This window comes from Eupeodes corollae, chromosome 2, assembly GCF_945859685.1.
Source record: "Eupeodes corollae chromosome 2, idEupCoro1.1, whole genome shotgun sequence".
Taxonomy (NCBI): Eukaryota; Metazoa; Arthropoda; class Insecta; order Diptera; family Syrphidae; genus Eupeodes; species Eupeodes corollae.
Window position 1 is genome coordinate 157,800,141 of NC_079148.1, and position 23,070 is coordinate 157,823,210.

General features: G+C 32.0%; 2 protein-coding genes across 4 annotated transcripts; one reads left to right on the forward strand and one right to left on the reverse strand.

Moving 5' to 3' along the window:
• Window positions 1–4,678: 4,678 nt before the first annotated feature.
• LOC129947572 (tryptophan 5-hydroxylase 1) lies at window positions 4,679–9,246 on the reverse strand. 2 transcript variants are annotated; one of them, XM_056058189.1, is made up of 9 exons: window positions 9,125–9,246; window positions 6,568–6,910; window positions 6,332–6,497; window positions 6,210–6,260; window positions 5,803–6,084; window positions 5,612–5,738; window positions 5,320–5,552; window positions 5,041–5,257; window positions 4,679–4,973 (listed from the first exon to the last, which is right to left on the reverse strand). In XM_056058189.1, the coding sequence occupies exons 1-9, from the start codon at window positions 9,125–9,127 to the stop codon at window positions 4,884–4,886; spliced, it is 1,512 nt and encodes a 503-aa protein (XP_055914164.1). In that variant the 5' UTR covers window positions 9,128–9,246; the 3' UTR covers window positions 4,679–4,883. The 2 variants fall into 2 exon arrangements, with proteins under 2 accessions (XP_055914164.1, XP_055914163.1); XM_056058188.1 differs by lacking the exon at window positions 9,125–9,246 and adding an exon at window positions 6,975–7,167.
• Window positions 9,247–10,621: 1,375 nt separating this feature from the next.
• Window positions 10,622–14,971, forward strand: LOC129947362 (JNK-interacting protein 1). Of its 2 annotated transcripts, none has more exons than XM_056057899.1 (5): window positions 10,622–10,995; window positions 11,160–11,455; window positions 11,557–12,302; window positions 12,383–12,567; window positions 13,862–14,971. In XM_056057899.1, the coding sequence occupies exons 1-5, from the start codon at window positions 10,904–10,906 to the stop codon at window positions 13,932–13,934; spliced, it is 1,392 nt and encodes a 463-aa protein (XP_055913874.1). In that variant the 5' UTR covers window positions 10,622–10,903; the 3' UTR covers window positions 13,935–14,971. The 2 variants fall into 2 exon arrangements, with proteins under 2 accessions (XP_055913874.1, XP_055913875.1); XM_056057900.1 differs by having other exon boundaries at window positions 11,578–12,302.
• Window positions 14,972–23,070: the final 8,099 nt, after the last annotated feature.

Consider the following 23,070-nt stretch of genomic DNA (forward strand, 5'->3'; position numbering starts at 1 on the left):
AAAACACTTTCTTCTGTAAAGTCTGGGGAGTCATTCCGTAATTTCCGAAAAGATAATCGTAATTTGCTTCACGTAATTTTATCACTATCGTCTCGTTCAATCGTTTTCAGTATAAGTTCGTTGAGTATATTATACTATGACTGAAATGTCAAAATGAACTCAACGAAAGATAATGCTTGTTCAATAACTTGAAAATGTTATTAAACTTGGTTTTTCTCTACGGGAAATCTTGAAAATATGCAAAAAATGCATTTTTAATAAACAAGCCAACTATTTTATGTTTATTGTTATTGTCACTTTTTGTGTTTTCATTTTTTGCCGCCGAAGATAAAACTTTAATATCAAAATATTTGTTCATTGTCTCATGTTTTTGTAAATTAGGTGCAGTAATAAACCCAATTTTTTCCAAGGGAAGGAAGTGAAGACTATATTTTATCCACAGGGAACATATTTTTTGTTTCCAAAACTGATCAAAACTGATTTGGATTAGTGCTTTTGCAAGAGCGATACTAAAATCGTTGCCTTTCAAATATACCAATGTTCATCCGCCCCAAAGTTTCAATAGTTACAGCAAATTTTAATATTGAAGGTATATACATTATGTATGTTGAAAGACAACCGCCTGGCAAATTTTTTGTTTAAATTTCATATCCTTTTTTGCAATTCCAAAACTACAATTGTAATATTTAACAACAATTAAGAGAGATTACTAATGTTTTGTTCATAAAAAAATGCTCACATATGAGTTAGAATAGATAGAAGGTCACATTCATCTCTTAATTTTCTTCGTAACCGAATTCATTGTATTCTTTTGAGTTTTTATTTCCATTTTGTAACAAAGCTAAACTACACCGAAACTTTTTTACTTCAATTTGCTTAGTAATCAATAAAAATTAATAGCAGACGATACCTACTTAGCTATCGTGCAAACGCTATCGTTTTGACGATATCACTTTGACGATTATCGTCTTACGTGAAGTGATAGGTACTATCGTCGAAACGCTATCGTCCAACGATTATCGTTTTACGGAATGACCCCCCCTGGGCTTGTCCGCGACCACAAAATAAAATTAATTTTTTAAAAACAATTCTAAACCAAGTTCTAGTTTCCTAAAACTCTAAAATGTTTAGGTCTAAAAAATTAAAGTTCTAAATTTCACACTGAAATTTAAATCAAAGTTCTAAAGATTCAGAACTCAATAAAGAAAAATAAGTTCTGATTTGTGGATACATCAAGTCTAAGAGATTACTTCTTTGTCACAAAATTGGGCGTAAACCATTTTAAAAATAGGTTTGCCGTAAAATTAGTTTTGAAGACACTTAATTAAACAATTCTTAGCAATTGAAAATTAAATTCGTTTTATAATTGAAGACAATGAGTGAATAATAAATAATTTACAAAATATTGGGAATGAAGGAATACAATAGCGCACTAGGCGAAAATTCTGTTTTCTGAACCTGAGGCGATTTGTTGATATAGTTTTAAAAGTCTTTTTAAACTCTTGGAACTCGAGTTCTAATTTTCTATTTAAGTTAGTCTTAAAGCTAGAATTTTGTAGGAAAATCAAATATGCCTTAAAGTAATATTTAATGTAATGTATAAGCCTTGCTAAACGTTAGTTTGGCTGTTGGCTTTCAAGCTATAGATGCAAGTAGTTTTGCAAAGAGTCTGACAGTTTCTGGCTGACTATGAAATTTCTGAAAAATTACCACTGTTTTATTTTATTTTGTAATACATTTTGAAAAATATTTTTACTGGCTCTGACAGATCGAACAATATTGCAAGGCATTTTAATCGAGTTTAATGGAGTCATCATCCGAAGCTTTATATTGTTGCATGGGGACTGATGCGTTCATATGTGTATTGTCGAGAGGATCTGGACATTGTCTTTCCGAAAAACCTGACGGAGCAAATTCAAGTTCAGATATGACGTCTGGGTCGAGGGGATACAGTCCTGTCGCACGAAAACCTGACGTTATATTGTCGTAAGTCATACATTTGGACAAAACTTTAGATAATATGACATTAAAACTTGTTTTGTTCAACTTCCTATCGGGATACAACTTTGCTGTGAATCTAAGCAATTCTTGATCCCAATAGCGCTCAAAAGATCGATAGAACGATTTATCCAGAGGTTGCAGTTCATGCGTCGTATTTGATGGCAGAAAATGAAGAGTTATTTGATAGGACTCTGCCTACTCTACGATTAAAAAAGTCTAGGTGACAGGCTGCACATCAAAAATAAGCAAACAAGGCCCCGGAATCTTGAACTTGCCCAAATGGTATATGAACTCTACAAAGGAAGAGTGATTCATGTGTCCTTTTGATGTCATCTTCACTAAAAACCAGGTTGGCAAATTGTCTGTAAATTCAGGCTTAAGTCTTTTTCCTTTGAAAACGACAATTCCATTGCGCTGACATAGCCAACAACGGTTACACTTTTGCACCCTCTTCAACTCTTTTTGAGCTATGACATTTTGCTGGTGGTGGAGCGAAATCGTGCAGCCTTTCTCGTCCATATTATATACCTATGTTTAATTTCTTCATTACGATCCTTACTTTTTCAAAGTGATCATTGACAATGTGCCTGTTTAATTTCTGAGCTCTAGCTGGATTCATCATTTGCGCCTTGCGCATAGATAATTCTGGGTGGTGTCTCATAAATAACCGTAGACATTTTCTTTCAGCACTAGTGTCTGGTGTGCAAAAGCTTTTGGGGATGTTTTTTAATCTGCAGAAAACGAAGGCTTAGTATCGCAGCATCTTCGGAGTGATTGGCATGCCAACCTGAGAGAGTTTCTTTCAAGTTCTTCATGGAATTTAAGCTTCGCTCTGTGTTAAAACGAATTCCACATCCTGCAATGCGTTTCCCATATCGACTTCTGATCAATTAAAATCTCTTTTTTTTGTAAAGTTTACATTTTGTCTGAAACACATACAAAATAAAAACCAATAACTTAAAAACTTAATTTGCGTGTGCCCAATAAGCCCCATCCCTTTTTTATTTGTGCCTTATTAGGAATATGCAAGACTTTAAAAAAAATTATATAAAACTAACTATCGAACATTTTTTACATACAAATGTTTTATTTAAAATAAAAAAATTTACTTACTTTGTTGCAATTCGTTGCAAAAAACACACAACTTTTTTATAATTTCGTAGGACTTCAGCCGTCGACGAACTTCATTCAACTCCTGTGCAGACAGGAATCGCGCAGCTGGCTTTTTTTCCTTTGTGTGTGTTTTTGCAGACATATGGTTTAGTTATGCAAAGGAAAAAAAGTCCCGTTATTTGTTCAATTCTGTGTTTTCTGAGAAGTGGGCCTATTATTTGGCTTCCGTATCCTACTCAGCGTTGGATCGAATAACTCAAAGAATATCCCGACAGTATACAACCTAACCTAACCTATACATAACGACATTGATCTTGAGCGTGTTTCATACTTTGCCTCGAAATATTGAACACCATATTACAACTTACAGTGAACTAAAACTCTTTATTAATTTTAATTAATTGTTTTTGTTTTATTTTTCTCTTTTGATATTATTTTGTTCTTATTATTATCACTTCATGATTCTGGTTGGCACATCTTTTAAACTATTCTCTTTTTCATGTCAGTAAATAAACAATAAATTATATTTTAAAACATTTTTTGATCTTTGAGATAACGTTGGCTTTGAGGAATAAGTCACTATTTAATAGCTATATAATCGTATTACTTTCATAAGTTTGAAGTCCAAAAATCGAATAAATCTTAAATGAAATCATCCCATAATAATTTCGTTGGTATACGAAGCATATAAGATGGAAGCTGAAAAATAAATAATGGATCAATTATCCAAAATACTTTAGTAAATTCCATCAAGTTTGAGAAGAAATCCTTGACTGCAGAATTAAATTTGTTTATCTTGAGCACATTTTTAATTTCGACTTGGGGAGTGAGGCTGATTTTATCAACTGTTGCACAAACGTCTGCTTTTGATGTCAATATTCCGGTAATGATGTACATGAGTTTCATATACCTTTAAGAATTAAGAAAATACTCGTGAATATTGTTTTCACTTATTTCTACAAGATTATATCCCACCTCACAGTTTTCTTTAACACCATTTCACTAATATTATATTTAGTTGTATTTTTTTGAAACAAAATATAACTTTTTAGCAGGAATATAAGTTTTTGAATGTTTTTATTAAATACACTGCAAAGTGGACTGATCAGTCCACCGCCAATGATTTCTATACTGTAGGTTTCCAGCACTTGATTTAGAATGTGGGATTGGAATAAAAACAAACCATTTAAGTGATAAGGAATATGATTTATTTTTGTAAACCAGCATTCAACTTGAACTGATGATAAGCATTATTTTAAGAGACATCTATGAGCGAAACTATTGGAAGATTGTAGTCCGGTTTTCTCTGAGATTGTTTGAATTTTGTCAGCAATGAAACGAGTATTGAAGTTTATTTTACACTAAAGATAGAAAGGTTCATTACCTCATATTGGTTCATTGTATGAAGTCAGCTGTTTGTTTTATTTCCAGTAGAAAATTTTGTATAACTTCATCTTCAGCAGAACTGGGTGTTCTTATATTATAAAAATATTACCAACTTTAAGTACAATTATTGGTTTGGATTTTTCAACTGAAACCAATCTTCAATGAATAAAAGACAATCGAAGTTGCATTAAAATTTATTTAAACTCAAGCGTTCAGCTAAACCATTTTATTTTTACACACAATGTTTATAGTTAAACATTTATGAAATAATATAACAATTATAAGATATTTTAAAACATTATTCTTATAGTCAACATTTATTTTCCTACCATAAATTGTTCCCTTTATTTTCCGGTTTTCACATTTTTCCACATTTGTTTGATTTATTTTTTGAAACGGTCCTCAATAGAATTCTGGGATGTATCAGAATTATCAGGGCTTATAGAGTTCAAGGGGCTTTTATCTCCGCACACCTATTGAAGTAATTTTAAATCAGTGTTATTTGTTGAATTAAAAATTTATAAAAACATTTATAATCACATTTAGGCTTGTTTGAAGCATATTTGCAACTGCTTCTAGGTCCAAGTTGTCATCTTGAGCAGATATTTTTCGCAAAGCTGAAAAAACAATGCTAAGGTCTCCTTTCAGCTCAGACACAACAGCGGTGATTTTTTGGGCATTCGATAGAACTTCGACACTCTGAGTGTAAGCATTGTACCTTACTCCAAACGGACGTTGAATACTATCAGCAAAATCCCTAAGAAATAAAACGATCGTGATTTGCAGATCTCAAGAAATGGCATTTCATTTAAATTGAACCTCATTTTTTCCTTAGCTTCTTCAAATGAATCCGTATAATAGTAGGCATTTTGATAGGAAGTAATGATGCACTCCTCTGTACAAGTTACCTCAGGATCGAACTTTTTAATTTTGTCAGTTGCCTGGATGGCATGTGTAAGTTCAGCAATGGAACTTAAGAGTCCAGCACCGTATACCTTGAATGATTTATCTGGTTGGAGGCAAAGCCCAAATTCAACCGTAAAGAAATAAAGCTAGATAAAGACAACAAATTAAGTTATTCTAACAGTTGCCCTTAATTTTTAAAACTCACAGTTGCAAGTTTTTCGATATCAGCATCCGATGCACCCAACGAGGCAAGCCCGATTTCTTGAGAAAACTGAGCAAAACTAGCATTTGCCAATAATGGCATATGACCAAGAAGTTCATGACAGCAATCACTTACAAAATAAATCCAAAAATTCTACACATTTCAATCAATAGAAAAGGACTTCGGTAACTTACGGTTCTGGAGTATAGAATGGATCCGATGAATGGCGAATATACTGGGTGCAATGAAAAACTCGAAAAGCAAGCCCAGAAAGAAAATCCCTTGGTGAAAGGTATCCAGCAACAGGCCGAAGTTGAAATCCTGTTTTTCGCTTCAAGTAAGTACTGACATCTTGAAGTTGAGGCAAATTGTCCTCGCGATATCCACAAAATTTAACTAATTCTGGCCAATTCTCCAAATATTCAGGTACAGCATGCTTGACATAGAGACGCTGTAGCTCAGCAAATACTGTTCCCCTAATAAATGTTGTAAGGGTGATTCAAAAAGTCGTAATAACAATTAAAGAGAAAAAATAAGACTTAAAAACTATTTACTTTGCAAAATAGCAAATTACAATAATCTAATGAAAAAAAGGTCTTACCAGGTTTTAATTTCTTCAGCAGTGTACTGAACTCGTGGTATTGGGTTTCCACTGTGAATATATAATTTACCCCTTTAGTTTATAAACATTCCACGTTTTCCATCACCAAAAAAAAAACTTACTGTTTGTACGAATTAGCAATTGCACTAAATTGCTCTCTTCTCTTCCTATAAATGGGATCCTTGAATCCTGGATGATCTGCATCTAATTCCGAGCCATACATCAATACATTTTGAGCCTTATCCAAATCGGAGATTTTCCTTGGGAACCACACCATATCACCAAAATCTATCAATTATTTCATTTGATTGCACAATAATCTTTAAGGATTTTTTAAGTTGACTATTTAAAACTTTACCAAAACTAGAACACGCCGAAAGGGTGCCTCTTCCTCCAACAACTTCATTATTCTCATCTGCAGCCGAAGTATAATTAACCGATTGAACTTCCCGATTTAACATCACCAAAACTTGATCCAATCTCTTTCGGTCACACTCAACGTCCACAAGAACATCAGCTTGATTGGTGGTATTCTCAAGTGGAGACAGCTCCAGATGCAACACATTTATTCCCAATTCCTGAAAGACTTGTAAGGCCCTTGCTAAGTTTCCAACTTGATTTTTTAGAGTGAAAATTATCGATATCCTGTCTCCTGGGGAGGGGTTTTTCAATCCTTCGTCAACTTTGGTTTCTTTTACCTCCTGAAGGTCGAATGAAGTTTAAAAAAAAAATTTTAAAAATTATCTATGCCTTGATCTTTCTCACATTTTTAATGGGCTTTTTATGTAAGGGGCTTCCCTGCTTAACAGACCACTCCTGTTCACCACTACGGTACAACCACAAGCCTAAGAGACCTTTTCCTGAACCACTCATTTGAACTTTTTTTAATTCTTTTTAAATTAGAAAATCACTATTAACGTTTAACGTTTAGGGACTCCGCTTTTTAAGACCGTTTACAACCGATTCTAGAGCTCAACTGGTGATATACAGATAAAGTGGGTCCTTTTATAGCCGAGCCATCTTTAGTGCGTCGCTCGTCATTGCCATTGATCAGAATCCATCCCCACATTGCATATAGAAAAACATATTTGAAAACTTTGTATGTCTTTTGAGAGGGCCAAGGCACAAGTCCCTGTGGTGTATGTGGGGAAGGGGTGGATTTCAATTGGAAACATTTAAAGAGTTCTCCTTCAGAGTCTTCGATTTAACTGCAGTGCTTTTGGAAGTATTATACAAATAGATAGTCACCACCTACACTCCACATTCCCCATACTGCCCTCTTCTGTCACAGCCCCCCATCACTTTCAAGTAATCAATTAGATACCTTGACTTCCCGGCACATCTATGCCATGATGGAGAGGAAAGTGAAGAAACAACTTGTTGTAGCTTTGATTGGCCGAATCAAGCAAAATCAGGACTTCATTGTTTCGTACTCCCTCCTGACGAAGAGCAACAAGGACAAGAACGACAACGAGGAGGAAGACGACAAGAAAGACGACGACGACGGCAACGAGAGACGCAAGGCAAGAAAAAGAAACCGAAGATGATGCTGGTTAAAAGTAAAACGACCAAACTCATATACAGATAGCTCAACAAGTATAATAGTCCTGCTCCTTATCAATTGAGGAAGGATGGAATATATTACTGAATCACTGAATAAATCTTGTTGATTTTCACTTTGGTAAATGGTTATTCTCTAGGATCCATTCAATAGTCTCGTTTCTGCCTCCGTCTCCGTCTCCTGCTGTCGTCGTCGTCTCAAGTCGTAGTATTCTTCTTCGTCATCTTCGGGTGGGACTCAATATAATTTGGGGAGGGTGAGGATAGTTGGATATATGTGGCCTGGTTGAAGATGAGGGTTCTTCTGCTTTGATATACTTAATGTGTTTGCTCTCCACCACTTAAAGTTATCATCAAACTGAACATTCTCTTATCCAATTCCAAATGGATGAGTGGACTCGCCTCGACGTTAGAGATGTAGGTTAAACCTTAGGTCACCCGCACCCATTTGCCTTATCACACTCTTCCTCAAACAACATGCATTCTAAGTAGTCTATTATTTTAGTTAAATGATTAACTTTTCTATATGTACCTAAGATATACATCCCTGTCCCAGTCCCAGTTCCAGGCTTTGACAGTAGCATTATACAATTGTCTGATGATAAAAGAAGGTTAGGGTTGGGAACAATTATCGTGTGCATCAGTTGCCTTTGACGAACGGAAAAAAAGAAGTTTTAAGGACAAAAGATTGCAATGAGATGACTTTGTGTTTTTGCATGAGTTATGATCGCCTTAGTGAAACTCATTGCTTGTGTAATGCAAAAAAAAAGGAATCCTTTGTATGCCTTTGGTGGTTCTAGAAAGGGTATGGGAACACAAATTGTTCGTAAGCTTAAAGCTTAAGTACCAAGTAAAAGATTGAAGGAAGGGATTGTTTTATTTATTTTTCTTTGAATTTTGTTGAATAAGTTATGTTTAACGCACTACGAAGGATACAACGTATAAATTTGAAATAAAGGAGATGTCGCACATAGTGAGTGTTTTTTTAGACGTGTGGTTTTCAATCCGCCAATACTTCTTTTTGAAGTTGGTCTTTTTGATTTATGCTCAATTTTGTTCGCCATTTCAAAATAAATATAAACTTACTCCTGAAAAACGTTTGCAAATCTTACTGATTTATTACCATCATACTGGTTGGGCTTACGCGACACAAGAAAACAATCAAGTAATTTAAGGAAACTTTTGGTGAAAAAAACACCTTTTAGTACAGGAATTTGTTTTCTTACACAACAGGCGCTTATAATTTCTATTGCTTATTTTTTTTTAATAAGCAACTTTACTTAATTAATATTGTAATATTTTGTCTTGCTCAATATAGAATTTTATATTTATTTATTTAAATGCAAAGTGATTACCATGATGATGTTCAAAAGAGAAGTTTCCTGACACCGTCTATCAAACTGTGCGTTCTTGCGATCACTGTTATTTTTAAGAAAACAAAATATAGTCAACACCTCTGAAATGTGATAATGGTTAATACGTTTTTATGAATTTTAAAATTATATTTAATAACTAAACAAATTTAAATGGCTAACGTTTTGGATATTGATCAACTATTACCGGACTATAATTTAGTGACATAACTTTTTATTTTGTTACCTAATTATAGGCCGACTTTAATGTCTAGGGGAAGTAACTTGAAGCCTAGTATTATTTAAAATTATTTCTTAACTCAAATAAATCAATACAAATTTTAAAAAAATATATGCATCATGATTTCGAATAAATTATGTAACCAAAATAAACAAATAGTGCGAATTGAACTGATGGAAGTATCAATCATTGTTCATAAATCATGAGTAGAGTTCAAGAATTTGCAAGCCCGGGGTTCTTGAGGAAGGGCCCATGAAAATGAAAACTAGCAGCTATGCATTTGTCACGAGTTGAACGCATGTATAAAATGATAAACTTAGAAAAAATATCACTACAGAAATTCGGCAATAGCTCGAAAAGTTCTATTTAACTTATTCTTACTCAGTTACCTTTATTGATTAAAAATCATTTTTGATTTTGATTTTTCCAACAAATAGAAAACAACTAAAAACTAAAGGTTTTGATCTGTTTTTGAATTTTCCAAATTCTTCAATACCAATATCAAAAAGCTCTGACAAACAAACAGTAGCTCGCATCTTATTTGATACAGTCCCTAGTTTATTGTTTAAGTTGCAATTTTTTCCAACTTTGAAGAATTAAATTAAATTACATTTGAATTTTATACAAGGTATACACTGTTTTTATTTTGCAATTAAAAGCTGTATCAAATAAGCCGTGAGCCACTGTAACTTGAATCCTGATTTTGTAAAAATTGGTATTTTGATCATTTTTCATTACTATTTTTGAATGGCCCTCAATTTAAGAAAAAGTCACGGTTCAGTTTTACCACAAAGTGACACTTAATGACACTTAAGGTTAACTTACTTCTCAGTCAGTTTCCTAGGACAAAGCCCCACTTATCCTGTCATTTTAAATACTTACTCGGGCAGGTGAAGTTTATACTCTGAAATTGGCCGTTAACATTTCAATTCATGAAGCTATTTGACATTTATCGTTATTTCAAGTTTCTGTCAAAATCTTTTGTTTCTGAGTAACTCATATTTCTATATCACAAACATCACGGCAAAAACTCTTATTCTCTCAAGGAAATACAAGTTTTAAGTGCAATTCCTAATTTTATTGCGAAAGAATTCTGCTTTGTTTATGTTCATGATAAATAAATTCAAAATAAAAAAAAACCGCCCCTATTCATTGCGCATGACTCCCAAACGTCGCTTTCGAATTTTATGGTAAAACTTTTATAGCATCGTCATAAAGTCATAACGATACACGCAAAAACCCAACAACCCAGCACCAGCAGTTACTACCCCTCTGCACTTGCGAATGTGATGACTTTCCTTAAGGAAATCCTATACTCGCACGACCGAGCGACGACGACGTAGGGGAAGTTATTGATTTTCATTCAACATAGCCCCAATACAGCGAGTGTGAATTTGTTTTCTTTTTAATTTCTGCCTGCAATTGAACTCTCGAGTTGTGTGCTAAATTTTCGGGGTTATAAAGTTGAATTAAAATAAATCAAAACGGATACGAAGGACATTTTAAATTAAAGAAGATTTTCGGTTTTCAACAATCCAACTATGGCTGACAGTGAATACGAAGAATTTCGCAGGCCTTTTGAGCAGATACCTACCACAAACTATACCAAAAACAATACACAATCCTTTTATTCGTAAGAATCGTTCCATTTTTCCTTTCGTAATCCTTAAAGTTTAATTACAATTTGAAAGAGATTTCAATGTAAAAGAATAATCAATTTTTTCGCTACGAATCGATTAAATCAAGATTTTCGTGTTTCCTTTTTTTTTATTTTTGAATTTACTTAAAATTTCACAGTCTCATTCCAAATGATGACTTGGAAGACTCACCCTCCTCGAAAAGTGACTCCTCGGACTTGGAAGACGGATGCGAACGTTCAATACGGCCGATGCCGATGGAAAAATTGACAAACTTACGGAACTCCTGTCAGGTATTGGAAGATGACGGTATTGGAGATGGCCTAAAAATGATTCCAAAAAATGACAATCAGGATGGACACTTCACATCAAATCAGGAACTCAATGGATTTCAACCCCCAGTTGGCACTCAGAGAAGAAGACGAAAACTTCCCGAAATTCCCAAGAACAAAAAATGTAAGTAGCTCTATTAGAGAGTGCTCGATCAGCCCAATAACCCTGTCCGTTCACATACCCACCCTGCCTTGCTGCTCCGTCCTGCATGTTGCACCTTTCAGCTTCCATTCTGCATCTTCTAGGGCAAATGTCACTAGCAGATGAAATGCAGACTGAAAATCGATCCGGAGGCGGAGGCGGAGGAGGTCAGACCACTTTGATGCCTCAGCAATTTGGAGGTGCCACAAATCAGAGGACTTTTCTCTCACTCAAATGTGGATATTTATTGGACGAAGACTCGAGCCCAGATTCAGAACGATTGCAGAGCTTAGGTGACGTGGACAGTGGACACAGTACCGCTCATTCTCCGAATGACTTCAAGAGTATGTCTCCCCAAATGCCCTCACCAGTATCTCAATCTCCCTTTCCTACTCCATTCGGGGGAGTACCGTTCGGTCAGCTGGAAATGCTTGAAGCTACCCATAGAGGCTTACACAAGTTTATACCTCGACATCACGACGAAATTGAAGTGGAAATCGGCGATGCAATCTATGTGCAAAAGGAAGCAGATGACCTTTGGTGTGAGGGCGTAAATATTCGCACTGGACGGCAGGGTATATTTCCCTCAGCTTACGCTGTCGATCTAGATTACAACGACTTCGATCCGACAGCACAGCAAGTCAAAAAGGAACGCTACTTGCTGGGTTATTTGGGTTCAGTTGAAACCTTAGCTCACAAAGGCACAGGGGTTGTTTGCCAAGCTGTGCGTAAGATTGTTGGCGAGTATGGTAATTCCCCAACTGGTCAGGTATGCATTTTGGAGGTCTCAGATCAAGGATTACGTATGGTGGATCGTTCTGGGCCAAAAGTAAGTCCTTCTACACAGTTATTCCTTTTTTTAAAGCTTCCAAGGATTTATTGATTTTTGAAACTTAATTGTGTTTGCAGACCAAAAAGGACAAAAAGCCATGCATAGATTATTTCTACTCATTGAAAAATGTTTCTTTCTGCGCCTTCCACCCTCGCGACCATCGCTTTATTGGATTCATAACAAAACATCCCACTGTCCAAAGGTTTGCATGCCACGTTTTTAAGGGTTCTGAGTCAACACGACCAGTAGCCGAAGCAGTTGGGTGAGTTAATAAATTGACAAATCTTATTATTAGTTTTTTTTAGTTAAATATAACTCCAAAACTGCGATTTAGCCAAAGTTTGAAAAAAATGGTTTTGAAGTGAAAACAAAATGTTCAACGGGTATTCAAAACAAAAGATAGTGGCATGACATTTGTGTTTAAATTAAATAACTCGCTTAAAAAGTGAAGGATGAAAGGAAAATTTTAACGCTTAATGTTGTAGGGCTGAAACTTAAAAGAAGATTTTTCAAATGTCAAGACCATAAAATCCAGATAATAGGGGCCATCACAAATAACATTTTTCTACATGATTTTTAACTCTGTCGAACATTAGAGGCATAAATGATGTTCAAAAATTACCTAATTGAAGTAATGAGATCTGGAAATAAGATTTTAAAGACTCTATCAAGGTAAACTCATGATGTTGAAGTCTTTAAACTCAATACCAACTTTTATCGAAACTAACAATTCAAAAATATAGGGTCCGCCATCTATAGTTTCTCTTTTGTCAACTAGTGCTTATTTCGTAAAGGGTAACACTTAGCTCATGTCTGCTTAAAAAACGCTGGGAACAACGCTTAGAGAAGATGCCGATTTTGCCGCATACATTGAAAAGCCGATATACCCAAAACGAGTCATTTTTAGGTGCGGAATTTGGTCCAAAGGCATAATTGGGCCATTTTTCTTCAAAAATCAGCAAGGAGTTTCCGTTACAGTCAATTTCGAGCGTTATCGTGCCCTTTGAACGAAAGTTTGTTCACAACAATTGAAGAGAAAGATATTGGCAACATTTGGTTTCAACACAGCAGAAGCTACACTCGATGTTCTCATAGCATTTAAAAAAAAAGTTATTTGGCGGACCCTTTATAACTTTAATTTTCATCTTAATATTGTAATGTTTAAACGATCAAAGTTAGTTTTTGTAAAAGGTATCCCTAAAAACTGACATAAGGTTTAAAAGCTAAAAACAAAATTGACAGCTGTTAGTTTCAGAAACAGAAATAAGTTGCATCTATATGAAAACACTGCCAGAAACAGACAATCAAATATAGTACCTATCAACCTAGTGACCTTGTCGAAAATGGAGGGACCTACAATTTTTACAAATTGTTCAAATGCATACTCGCAACGACGCACGGTATCCCTTTAAAAAAAAATCTTCTAGAGGGGATTGAAAGCAGACCTTTGGCGTTACAGATCTGTAAAATACAGACCAGCAATACTTCTTGTTTTATTTTTTGAAGAATATATAAAATTTAAAAAAATTAACAAGTTGTTAAAACTTTAATTTCAGGAGGGCATTTCAACGCTTCTATCAAAAGTTCATTGAGACAGCATATCCAATCGAAGACATTTACATTGAATAAATTTAATAACATCTCCGTTGTTATATGAATAAAGCGATAATACATAACTTTAAATCTCTGTGTATGAATTATGTGTACTCATATTTTGTCTTCAATAAGCTAATTTAATAAAATCAAAAGAAACAAAGAGAGAGTTCGAAAGATTCAACAAAAAAAAATTAACAAACAAAGAAAACATTATTTTTAATCAATAAAAATAATAATTGTATGAAGAAAAAAAAACAATACTATAGATTCACGCTCTGTATAAAAGCACATTTATTAAAATTTTATTTTTATAATTAATTAAAAAAAAAACATCAAACTAAATAAACAAATAAAGATTCTCTTCAAAAAGTATTAATGAATTTATTCATTTTGTTTTTTGTTTAAATCAACGCAGAGTATAAAAGTTTTAAATTTTCCGTATATAAAGTTCCAAATTTTATGAGTAAAAATTATTGACCCTTTATATGCAATCAATAGAGAAAAAAAATGTCAGCACAAAATATTAAAGTTTGCTAATTTCTAAGAACAATAAGTATTAAATGTATATAAATATATGTAAAATTGTAAGCCCACAATCTGTTACATATATAACAAACAAATATTAAATATTGTATATGCATTCATATGGGCCTAAATTTTCATAATAAGATCGGTTTAATCAACCTACCTTACCTTATCATACATTCTGAATAAAACTTAAAATAATATTTGTCTGATAAATTAAGTTAATATTGTTATTTTTATTGTTAACTTTATTACTTTTTTATAAATGAGCCAGAATTATTTTGAAGAGTATCTAAGAATAAAAAAAAAAACGATAACAAAGATCTGATTTAAAGAGAATGCAACTTATTTGTTCATAGAGCTCATTCAAAAAACTATAAGTATGTGCATTCATTTAATAAGCTCAACATTACATTCCCCAACTTGAATTTTCACATAAATCGTTTTTAGTTATAAAATATGGACGAAATCAATAAAATAATATGAATTATTTTTCCAAGTCCATTAATGTTTTGACACAAAAATCTAGGTACCTTACCTACGTAAGCTTCAAAAATTCAGTTTTTTTTAAGTACTTGAAATTTCGTCAAATTTGTCATGAATTGTGGAAGAATTGGAGACACAAAATATGTCCCCTTCCTTGTTTTATAAAGGCAGTTTCAGACTTTTTCTTAAGTCTTGAGTTAAATTGTTGTTTATTTATTTATTTAAATTGATGAGATAATACTGAACACTTTAGGTATACATACATCTTTCACTTTAACCCAAATCAAAACAGCCAGAAGCAAGTAACAAAATAATCTCATCTATTTCGTAGGATTTAAAAATTCAATTAAAATGTAAAATTAACTTTACCTTAGGTCCGAACATCCTTCAACAAAGCTTAAATATTTAAGTTCAACTTAAGGCCATGTTACATGTAAAAAGAATTAGAACTTAAATACTTAAGAACGTGCATCAGCAAACGGCTCTTTATCTTATTTAAACTAAAAAGCATACAAAACCAGACCGAAGAAGAAAATAATCAAGTGATGAAAACGTGTATATAATATAGAAAGATCCTCAATTTACAAAAACAAATAAAACAAAAATTAAAATACTTTCAATAATTGAGAACATAAAAAAGAACTAGCTACTATTTTTATAACAGAACGGCAAAGCGCATATACATACAAAAATAAAAGTATTAATTTGAAAATATTACAAAAGTTATTACCGTTAACTAACTAAACAAAAACAAAAACAATAATTCGACAAAATTTAGAGTGATGATCTAAAAAAGTAAGCAAAAGATTGTATCTTTAAATTGTTAAAAAAAAAAAACAACTCTAAAAGAAAAATTAAAAAAAAAAAAACATTATATTAAATATTAAACAATATTATACCATATATTATATTGTAATTCCCGATGTCACCATTGAGTAAAATCAAATGTAAATGTAAACAATGTATTGTTCAGTATATATTAAAAACATTTAACATTTAAAAATCAATATGAAGATGAAGGATGTAAAAAATAAAATTAAATATTGCATTGTACTAGTATTTTGATCAAACAGAAACAGAAACAGCAAAGAGCAATATTGCTAATCATAATAAAAATATTCAAAAAACAAAGTAAATTTATAAAAAAAAAAAAAACAAAAAAGAAGAGAACATTTATTAAAGGTTTAAAGTGGAAGCACATTCTCACACGTAATTTAATGAAAAATTTATTGACTTTAAGTGGGCGAGATAGTGAAGTGATTTATTAGAAAAATGTAAAGGAATGGAATAATAATAAATTTAATTATAATTATAAAAAAATGAGTTTAAAGTAAATAATTAAAGATATTAAAATAAAATATAAAATCTACTGGAAAATAATAATTGTGTGTTTTTTTCTTGTACAGCTCCGAGCGCCATCATAAGAAGCTTACCTGTGCCTTATTAAAACAAATCGTAAGTTAAAGTCAAGCTTATCAATTTTTACTTTTAATCCAACTCGATTTAATCAAAAAAAATTCAAACGAAAGAATTCATCCCTTCTTCTTCTGCATCGTTATGGTCTTCAATTTATGGTGTATATAACCATATAGCGTTTTTTCCAAGTTAACAACTTTTGTTTAAATAAACCGTAAACCATTTGAGATATTTCAAAAACAATCGGCTTAGAGAACAATATAATCAACCCTATCATGAATTCCATCCTAATCGGAAATTTTTACGAATCCCGAAAAACTGTATCATGAAATCCGTTCGTAATGCAAAATTGTATGAGATTTTCCACTACGAACGGATCTCATGATACATTTTTTCGGGATTCGTAAAAATTTCCGATTACGATGGAATTCATGATAGGGCTGCATATACGTACATTCTTGAGTGGCTCGGAACTTATCTAAAAAACAGGGCACAAAGTGTTAAAATTGATGAAGTCACCACTTCAGCCGTGAAATTATATATATTAATATTGGGGTACCTTAAGGTTCTGTGTTGGGTCCAATTCTCTCTTTTGAATCTATATTAACTCCCTATGTAGTTAAAGGTAGTCTCACAGGTTTTTGTTGATAAGGTAGGGTGTTGATATGGTGCTTTGGACCTAATGAGTGATACTAATTGAGATCTTAACATATTGCCAAGGTGGTTTGCAGAACACTGTTTGGTTATAAGTTCTAAAACAAAAATTATGTTCTTTAGCTTACCGTCCCACAATTTTTCCAATACTAAATTTTACTATCATGTGGCAATGGTCAAAACATAATTCATCTTTTTTTTTAATTTTACAAAAATCTAGAAAAGAAAAATATGTCTTAAGAATCGACATGAACCAAGTTTCCCGTTATTCTATGATCAAAAAGTTCTTCCTGTTCGCATAGTTGTAAAGTGTTTAAGACATTTTATTTGCGGTCTTGTAATATGAACTTGGGATTATTATCCAGCCACGACGAGATGTTCGTCAGAGAGAAAAAAACTAAATTAGTTTTTTCTCTCTGATGTTCGTGGTAATCACATGAACTTCGCACTGCTTTTCAAATTTCTATTAAGATTCATCTTGTCGCATGTTTAACAAACTTACTAAGTCAAGAAGTTTTTAACAAATACTGGAATATTTATTAAACGAGTAAAACTTTGGCTTTCTACCCTAAATTACGAGAGTTCAGAAGCTCTACTCTACTACATTTTGTTTAACTGTGCTTAGTTTTTTAAGAATTTTGCATTACTTTTTTCCTTAATTTTCCTTTTCAATTTTTCTGTTCAAATATTTAAATTTTGTATAATATCATATTAATTTTTCTTCATCTTACTTTCAATATGTTTGTGAATTAATAAAGTGGGTTTATTCATGGTTTTTTGTAAGGACCACCCCACCCGTATTCATTTATTATTATTATTATTGTTTATTTTTTTATTTAAAAATACAAAATGTCTTTAAATTTCTCTATAGTTAATTAAGTTATCTGAATTATTATCAATAACACAATATGCGGTATTGGTCGAGCAGCAATCCACACGTACGAGTATGTAGTCCATGAGTTATCATTGCATACTGAAAAAACTACGTTTTGATGTGGTTTATGGGCCGGCGGCGTCTTTGGGTCGTACTTCTTCCGTGATGCTCAAGACCGGCACGTGCTGTAAATCGAGATCACTACCGTTCAATAATAACCGAATAGTTTTGGTTCCAATTGGATAATATGGACTTGGAAGACATGTGACTGCAACAGGACGGCTCCACAAGCTACACAGCGAATGTGACTATCAATTTATTGGAAACCAAGTTTGGAGAACTCACGAAATGGTCCAGTCGTTTGGCCAAATGTCTCGGTCATGCGATTTGAAGACGTTAGAATATTCCCTGTGGGGCTACGTCAAGTCTATGGTCTATTCCAACGACGATTTATGAACTTCATACGAATATCGAACGTTAAATTGCAGCAGTATTGGCGGAATTATGCTTGTAAACAGTCGAAAATTGGTTTCATCGTATGGACTTTTGCAAGCGTCCCCGTGGTGGCCATGCAAAAGAAATGGAGTTGAGAAATAAAGAATTTCATTGATATTCAAAACCGTTTTTGTTTTATTTAGAAAACAAAAGCTTTTGTAGCGCTCTTATTGAAAAACACGATAATTGAAAACATTTGGCCATGGCTTTTACATAAAGTGATTATTAAAATGAAATGCACGGCTAGAACGCACGAACTTGCTCCTGTATGCAAAAAGTCTGTTTAAAAAAGTAACAATACAAGATTTAAAAATATACTTGTAAAATAAGTTTGTCTTTAAATATATAAATGCCATTTAATTTGTCCCAAGACACAACTCATCCTTGAACATTTCATCCCGCAAGTGAAATATACTTGTAAGCGTACTTAACGGAAACAATTGTTTATGTATTCAACTCTTTCGCTTTTTCCTTTTGATAGCCTTATTTTAATTCCATATTAGAAAAAACAGGATGGAAAGTAAATTATCTGAAGATAAGAAAGAGGAAGAATATGAATGTTTAAATTGTAAAGCGTTCGCCGATTTGATGTTTAGTTAGGTAGGTGTCTTAAATGAACATAGAATAGTTCACTTGACGTGCTCAGCTTTATGCAGATAGATAGATGACATGTTTATAATGATAGTGAAAGAATGTTATTGGAAGGTAAAAGGTACCTACTACAATCCAATCACATTCCTTCTTTCCTACAAGTTTTGAGCGCAAACATGGAGTTATTACGTTCAGTTTATTTTTTTCGTTACAAGACATTGCTATTCATGCGTTGGTTACAGTCAGGCTCTTGTGCGTTTTGGCTTTTAGTTGTGAACTGACACGCAAGCAGTAGTTGTAGAAGTTGTACGTTTCTTTAACTTGTATTGAGTATTTATTCTTATATTTAGGCGAAGGCAAGTAAAAGAATAATATTTTCAAATCATATATACTAAGGTACCCAGATATTACTTCTTGATAAACTGTTTAAAATAGATTGTTGATTAAATATATCATATTCGTTAATCCGGTGAAGCTACACGGCCATAGTTGGTATTTACAATAGTTATAGTAATAAGAATAAGAAAGATAGGAATGTAATTAATATTTTATCAAAATAATTTACTTTAAATACAGTTAAGATAATTTTAAAAAAATATTTTAAGATTAAAAATTTTACCTGAAAAATAAGTTTGTCTTTAAAAATTTAAATGCCATTTAATAAATAAAAAAACCCTTGATTTTTCAAAATTTTTTTTTGAAAATCGTTAGAGCGTTTTTTTTTAAATTAATTTTTCAATTTTGCTCTTAAAATATTTTTGGAATGCAGTTGATTAGAAATTGAAAGTATACGTTATAGATTTGAATTTCGAAAAAAAATGTTGACCTGTTTTTGAGATATCGAATTTTGAAAAAAAAAATCAATATTTTTTTAAAAACCCAAACAATAAAAAAATGCACTTTTGATAATCAAATATTGTTAAGGCAATATAAGATCTCATTCAGAAAAAAATTATTGAAATCAGTTCATAAGTTAGTGAGAAAATTAAAAAACAAAATAACTGTTCTATGAGCGGTACCATTCCTGAGCAATACAAAAATATGTTTTTCTTATTAAAAGAAGCCAAGTTAAAAAATAAAACTTTAGAGAAAATTAAAAAAATCTATAGGTTTGTTTTTGAGAAAATTCGAATTTTCGTTTTTTGACCAAAAAAATTGTATGGGGCCACTGTTAGTTTTGATCTTAAAAAAAATGAAAAAAACGCCTAACGCGAATCTGCTCAAAACCTTAACTTCCAAGTTTCAACTCAATCGACGCAATGGTTTAGGCTGTAGGAGCGGACGGAATCGCGAGACCCACTTTTTTCGACTACTCTACCATCGTAATATCATGTTTGATTAAAATCTCGAGTTCGAAATTTTGCACAAATGCAAAACTTGCCATATACATACATAGTTCCTATATGTCGCAAGTAAAAAATGATTGCTCAGATTCCACACCGTCTTATTGAGGTTATATCCAAAATGGCGGACATAGTCATTACTAATGTAAACATAAATTATTAAATTATGTTGTTAACCCATGTAAATATTTCATTAATTATTTTTGATTTTTTCTGACCTTTTGCAAGTGGACTTATCCCAGTAACGCACTTTTTATACCCCTTTTGAGTAGTTTCTTTTTTATCTAGGGGAATTTCAACGCTCGTTATCAATGTACCCATTAATTTTATAAATAAAGTTATGATGGTGAAATACGCACATATTAAACGGTAGTAAAAGTTTCCGGGCACAACACTTTCACCAGCTATATAAAGCTAAAATCGGTTCTAAAATGCGTGGCCTCATTCTAGTGGTTGGCAGAGTACAACAACAAAACTGGGGCCTGATAATGGGATTCGGGGCGAATCGTTTTGCAAGCGAATTTGGCATTTTTCAATTGTTGCTTTCGCAACGAATTCGAAGGCGATTTTGAAATTATAATATAGTTTGTTTGCGAGTTGAAATCCAGATTTTTTTGGCGGATTCACATGCGAAAGAGTGTTTATTATTATTCACTGCCATGAGTTGATGGGAGATCCATAGGAGAAGATTTGCTTCTTATTTTTAGTCTCCTGAACACCCGTAATCTTGAGGATTCCTGGGATTCCTCAAATTTCTCCCTTTCAGAATACCTATACACCATAATTACACACTATTTTTGCTTCGCCGCGAATGTGTTAATAAGGAAATACGACGCGAGTCGAATTTGAAAGGTCGAAATGAAAACGATCAGCCTCGAACTTCATAATCAGACCCCTGATTTCGCAAACTTCTACCTTGAGTTAATGATTTGATTCTCTAGTTAAAATGAGGTCTTTAAACCCATGCAGTAGTTATAAGCTCTCATACTTATAAAAACTGCAATGTCAAAAAATGTCAACTTGGTCCAAAATAGTCCAATATAACTTTTCATCAGTTATATCAAAAAAGTCCAACTGTCGCTGCTTTTATATGAAGAAAATATACAACTTCATGTTAAACAACCCACAAATTCAAATTGGAGACCTCCCAATCGTCGCTTGTTGCATTTTCCATTACTTCCAAAAAGAAAAACAACTTGAATTTTATAGCCATAATTCTTTCTATATTTTTTGTATTTATAATACAACTTAAAAGTACATTCTTTTTTTTTACTTTTTTGTTTGTTTTTTTTTTTGAAATTTTGTAAATTATTTATAACTTACTTTCCATTTAATATAATTATTTACTGCTTAAGATTGATTTGTTTTTCTTTCATTGTTATTTCCTATAATTAACAGACAAGTTGATTTTTGTTTTGTTTTTTTTTTTGTTTTCTTTTTAATTACTTTATATATTTATATTTTCAAACAAATAAAAAAAATGAATAATATATAATAATAATAATAAAAACAATAAAGGCGAATAATATAATATTAAATATACATATTTTTTGTTGTTGTTGTGGTTAATTAATCATTTGTATTATAACTACTTACATCTAAATATTACACAAAAGTCTGCTTTCTTACTAAATAATTATACTTACATTTATGCACATTGTGTTTGCAGTACTGAAACAACAAACTTTGCATGTTTTCTTTTTGTTCTATACTTAATAAAGATCTCTCGATTTCGATTTGTTTATAAATCGAATATAGTTTTCTTTCTTTTTTTTTGTTAGTTTTCTTTTGTTGTTATTCACATATAATATAAATCTGTAATATATGCTATTGATATCAATCTTTTCTTTAATCTACTATTTACAAAGTAACTTTTTCTGTTTTTGTTTTTTAGAAATGAGAGTATTGTACTTACATTATATTGTAAAAGATCTCAACATTTTGAATGTGAAGAGCACTGTTTTTGTATTTTGTATTTTTGTTTAGTATTTGCTATAACATTGTGGTTTGTTTCTGTTAAATGGTGACTTTTTTTATCTAGTTAATTTTTTGTTTTTTTTGTTTGTTTTTTTTTTTTCATTTTGTAATTTAGTTTTTTTATTTTAAAAATTTTACTAATGACTTTATTATAATATTGTTTTGTTCTCTTTTTTTACTGTTTGTTGATAAATTAAATTTTTATAATATTATATTTACAATTATTGTTGTTGTGTTATTAGCTATGGACAGTAATATGTATTATGTTTTGGGGGAAGAATTGAAGAGTTGAATTTACACAAAATGATGATCTTGTTGGCAAAAGTAATGACGTTTTGGAATAAGTTTGAATTGTACGAAAGAAAATTGACTTCCAAAAACCGATGGTTTTGTGTTTCCTCATTTTTTGTAAATTAAATAAGTTTTGTTTTTGATTTTGATTTTATTTTTGTGTTGATGATTATAAAACTGTCCAAAATGTAATTAGAAGAAGCATTTTTTGAGTGTGATACTTTAGCACTGTAAATGTTTTAAACACTTGCAGGACAACTAAATGTCTTTTATTTTTATTTTTACTTCAAAAATAATTACAAACGAAAATGTAATTTCAAGAAAACTATAACAACAAATAATACTTTCTTGTAGTGCTAAGTATATTATCGTTTAAAATGCAATTCCATATTTAATTTTTGTTTTTTCTTGCAACAAACGAAAAAATTAAACATATTTGGCACACTATAATTAAGGAGAGAGGAAAGACACATATAAACACGCATTAAATTTTGATTTGAGTTAATTACTTTATTTA

Excerpts from the sequence above, each read along its gene's own strand:
- LOC129947572 (XM_056058188.1), bottom strand. The coding sequence starts at position 7,082 with ATGAGTGGTTCAGGAAAAGGTCTCTTAGGCTTGTGGTTGTACCGTAGT. Across the intron at positions 6,911-6,974 it reads ATAAAAAGCCCATTAAAAAT|GAGGTAAAAGAAACCAAAGT; the intron begins GTGAGAAAGATC and ends TTCGACCTTCAG. Across the intron at positions 4,974-5,040 it reads TGCTTCAAACAAGCCTAAAT|GTGTGCGGAGATAAAAGCCC; the intron begins GTGATTATAAAT and ends TTACTTCAATAG.
- LOC129947362 (XM_056057899.1), top strand. The coding sequence starts at position 10,904 with ATGGCTGACAGTGAATACGAAGAATTTCGCAGGCCTTTTGAGCAGATA. Across the intron at positions 10,996-11,159 it reads AATACACAATCCTTTTATTC|TCTCATTCCAAATGATGACT; the intron begins GTAAGAATCGTT and ends AAAATTTCACAG. Across the intron at positions 11,456-11,556 it reads AATTCCCAAGAACAAAAAAT|CTTCCATTCTGCATCTTCTA; the intron begins GTAAGTAGCTCT and ends TGCACCTTTCAG.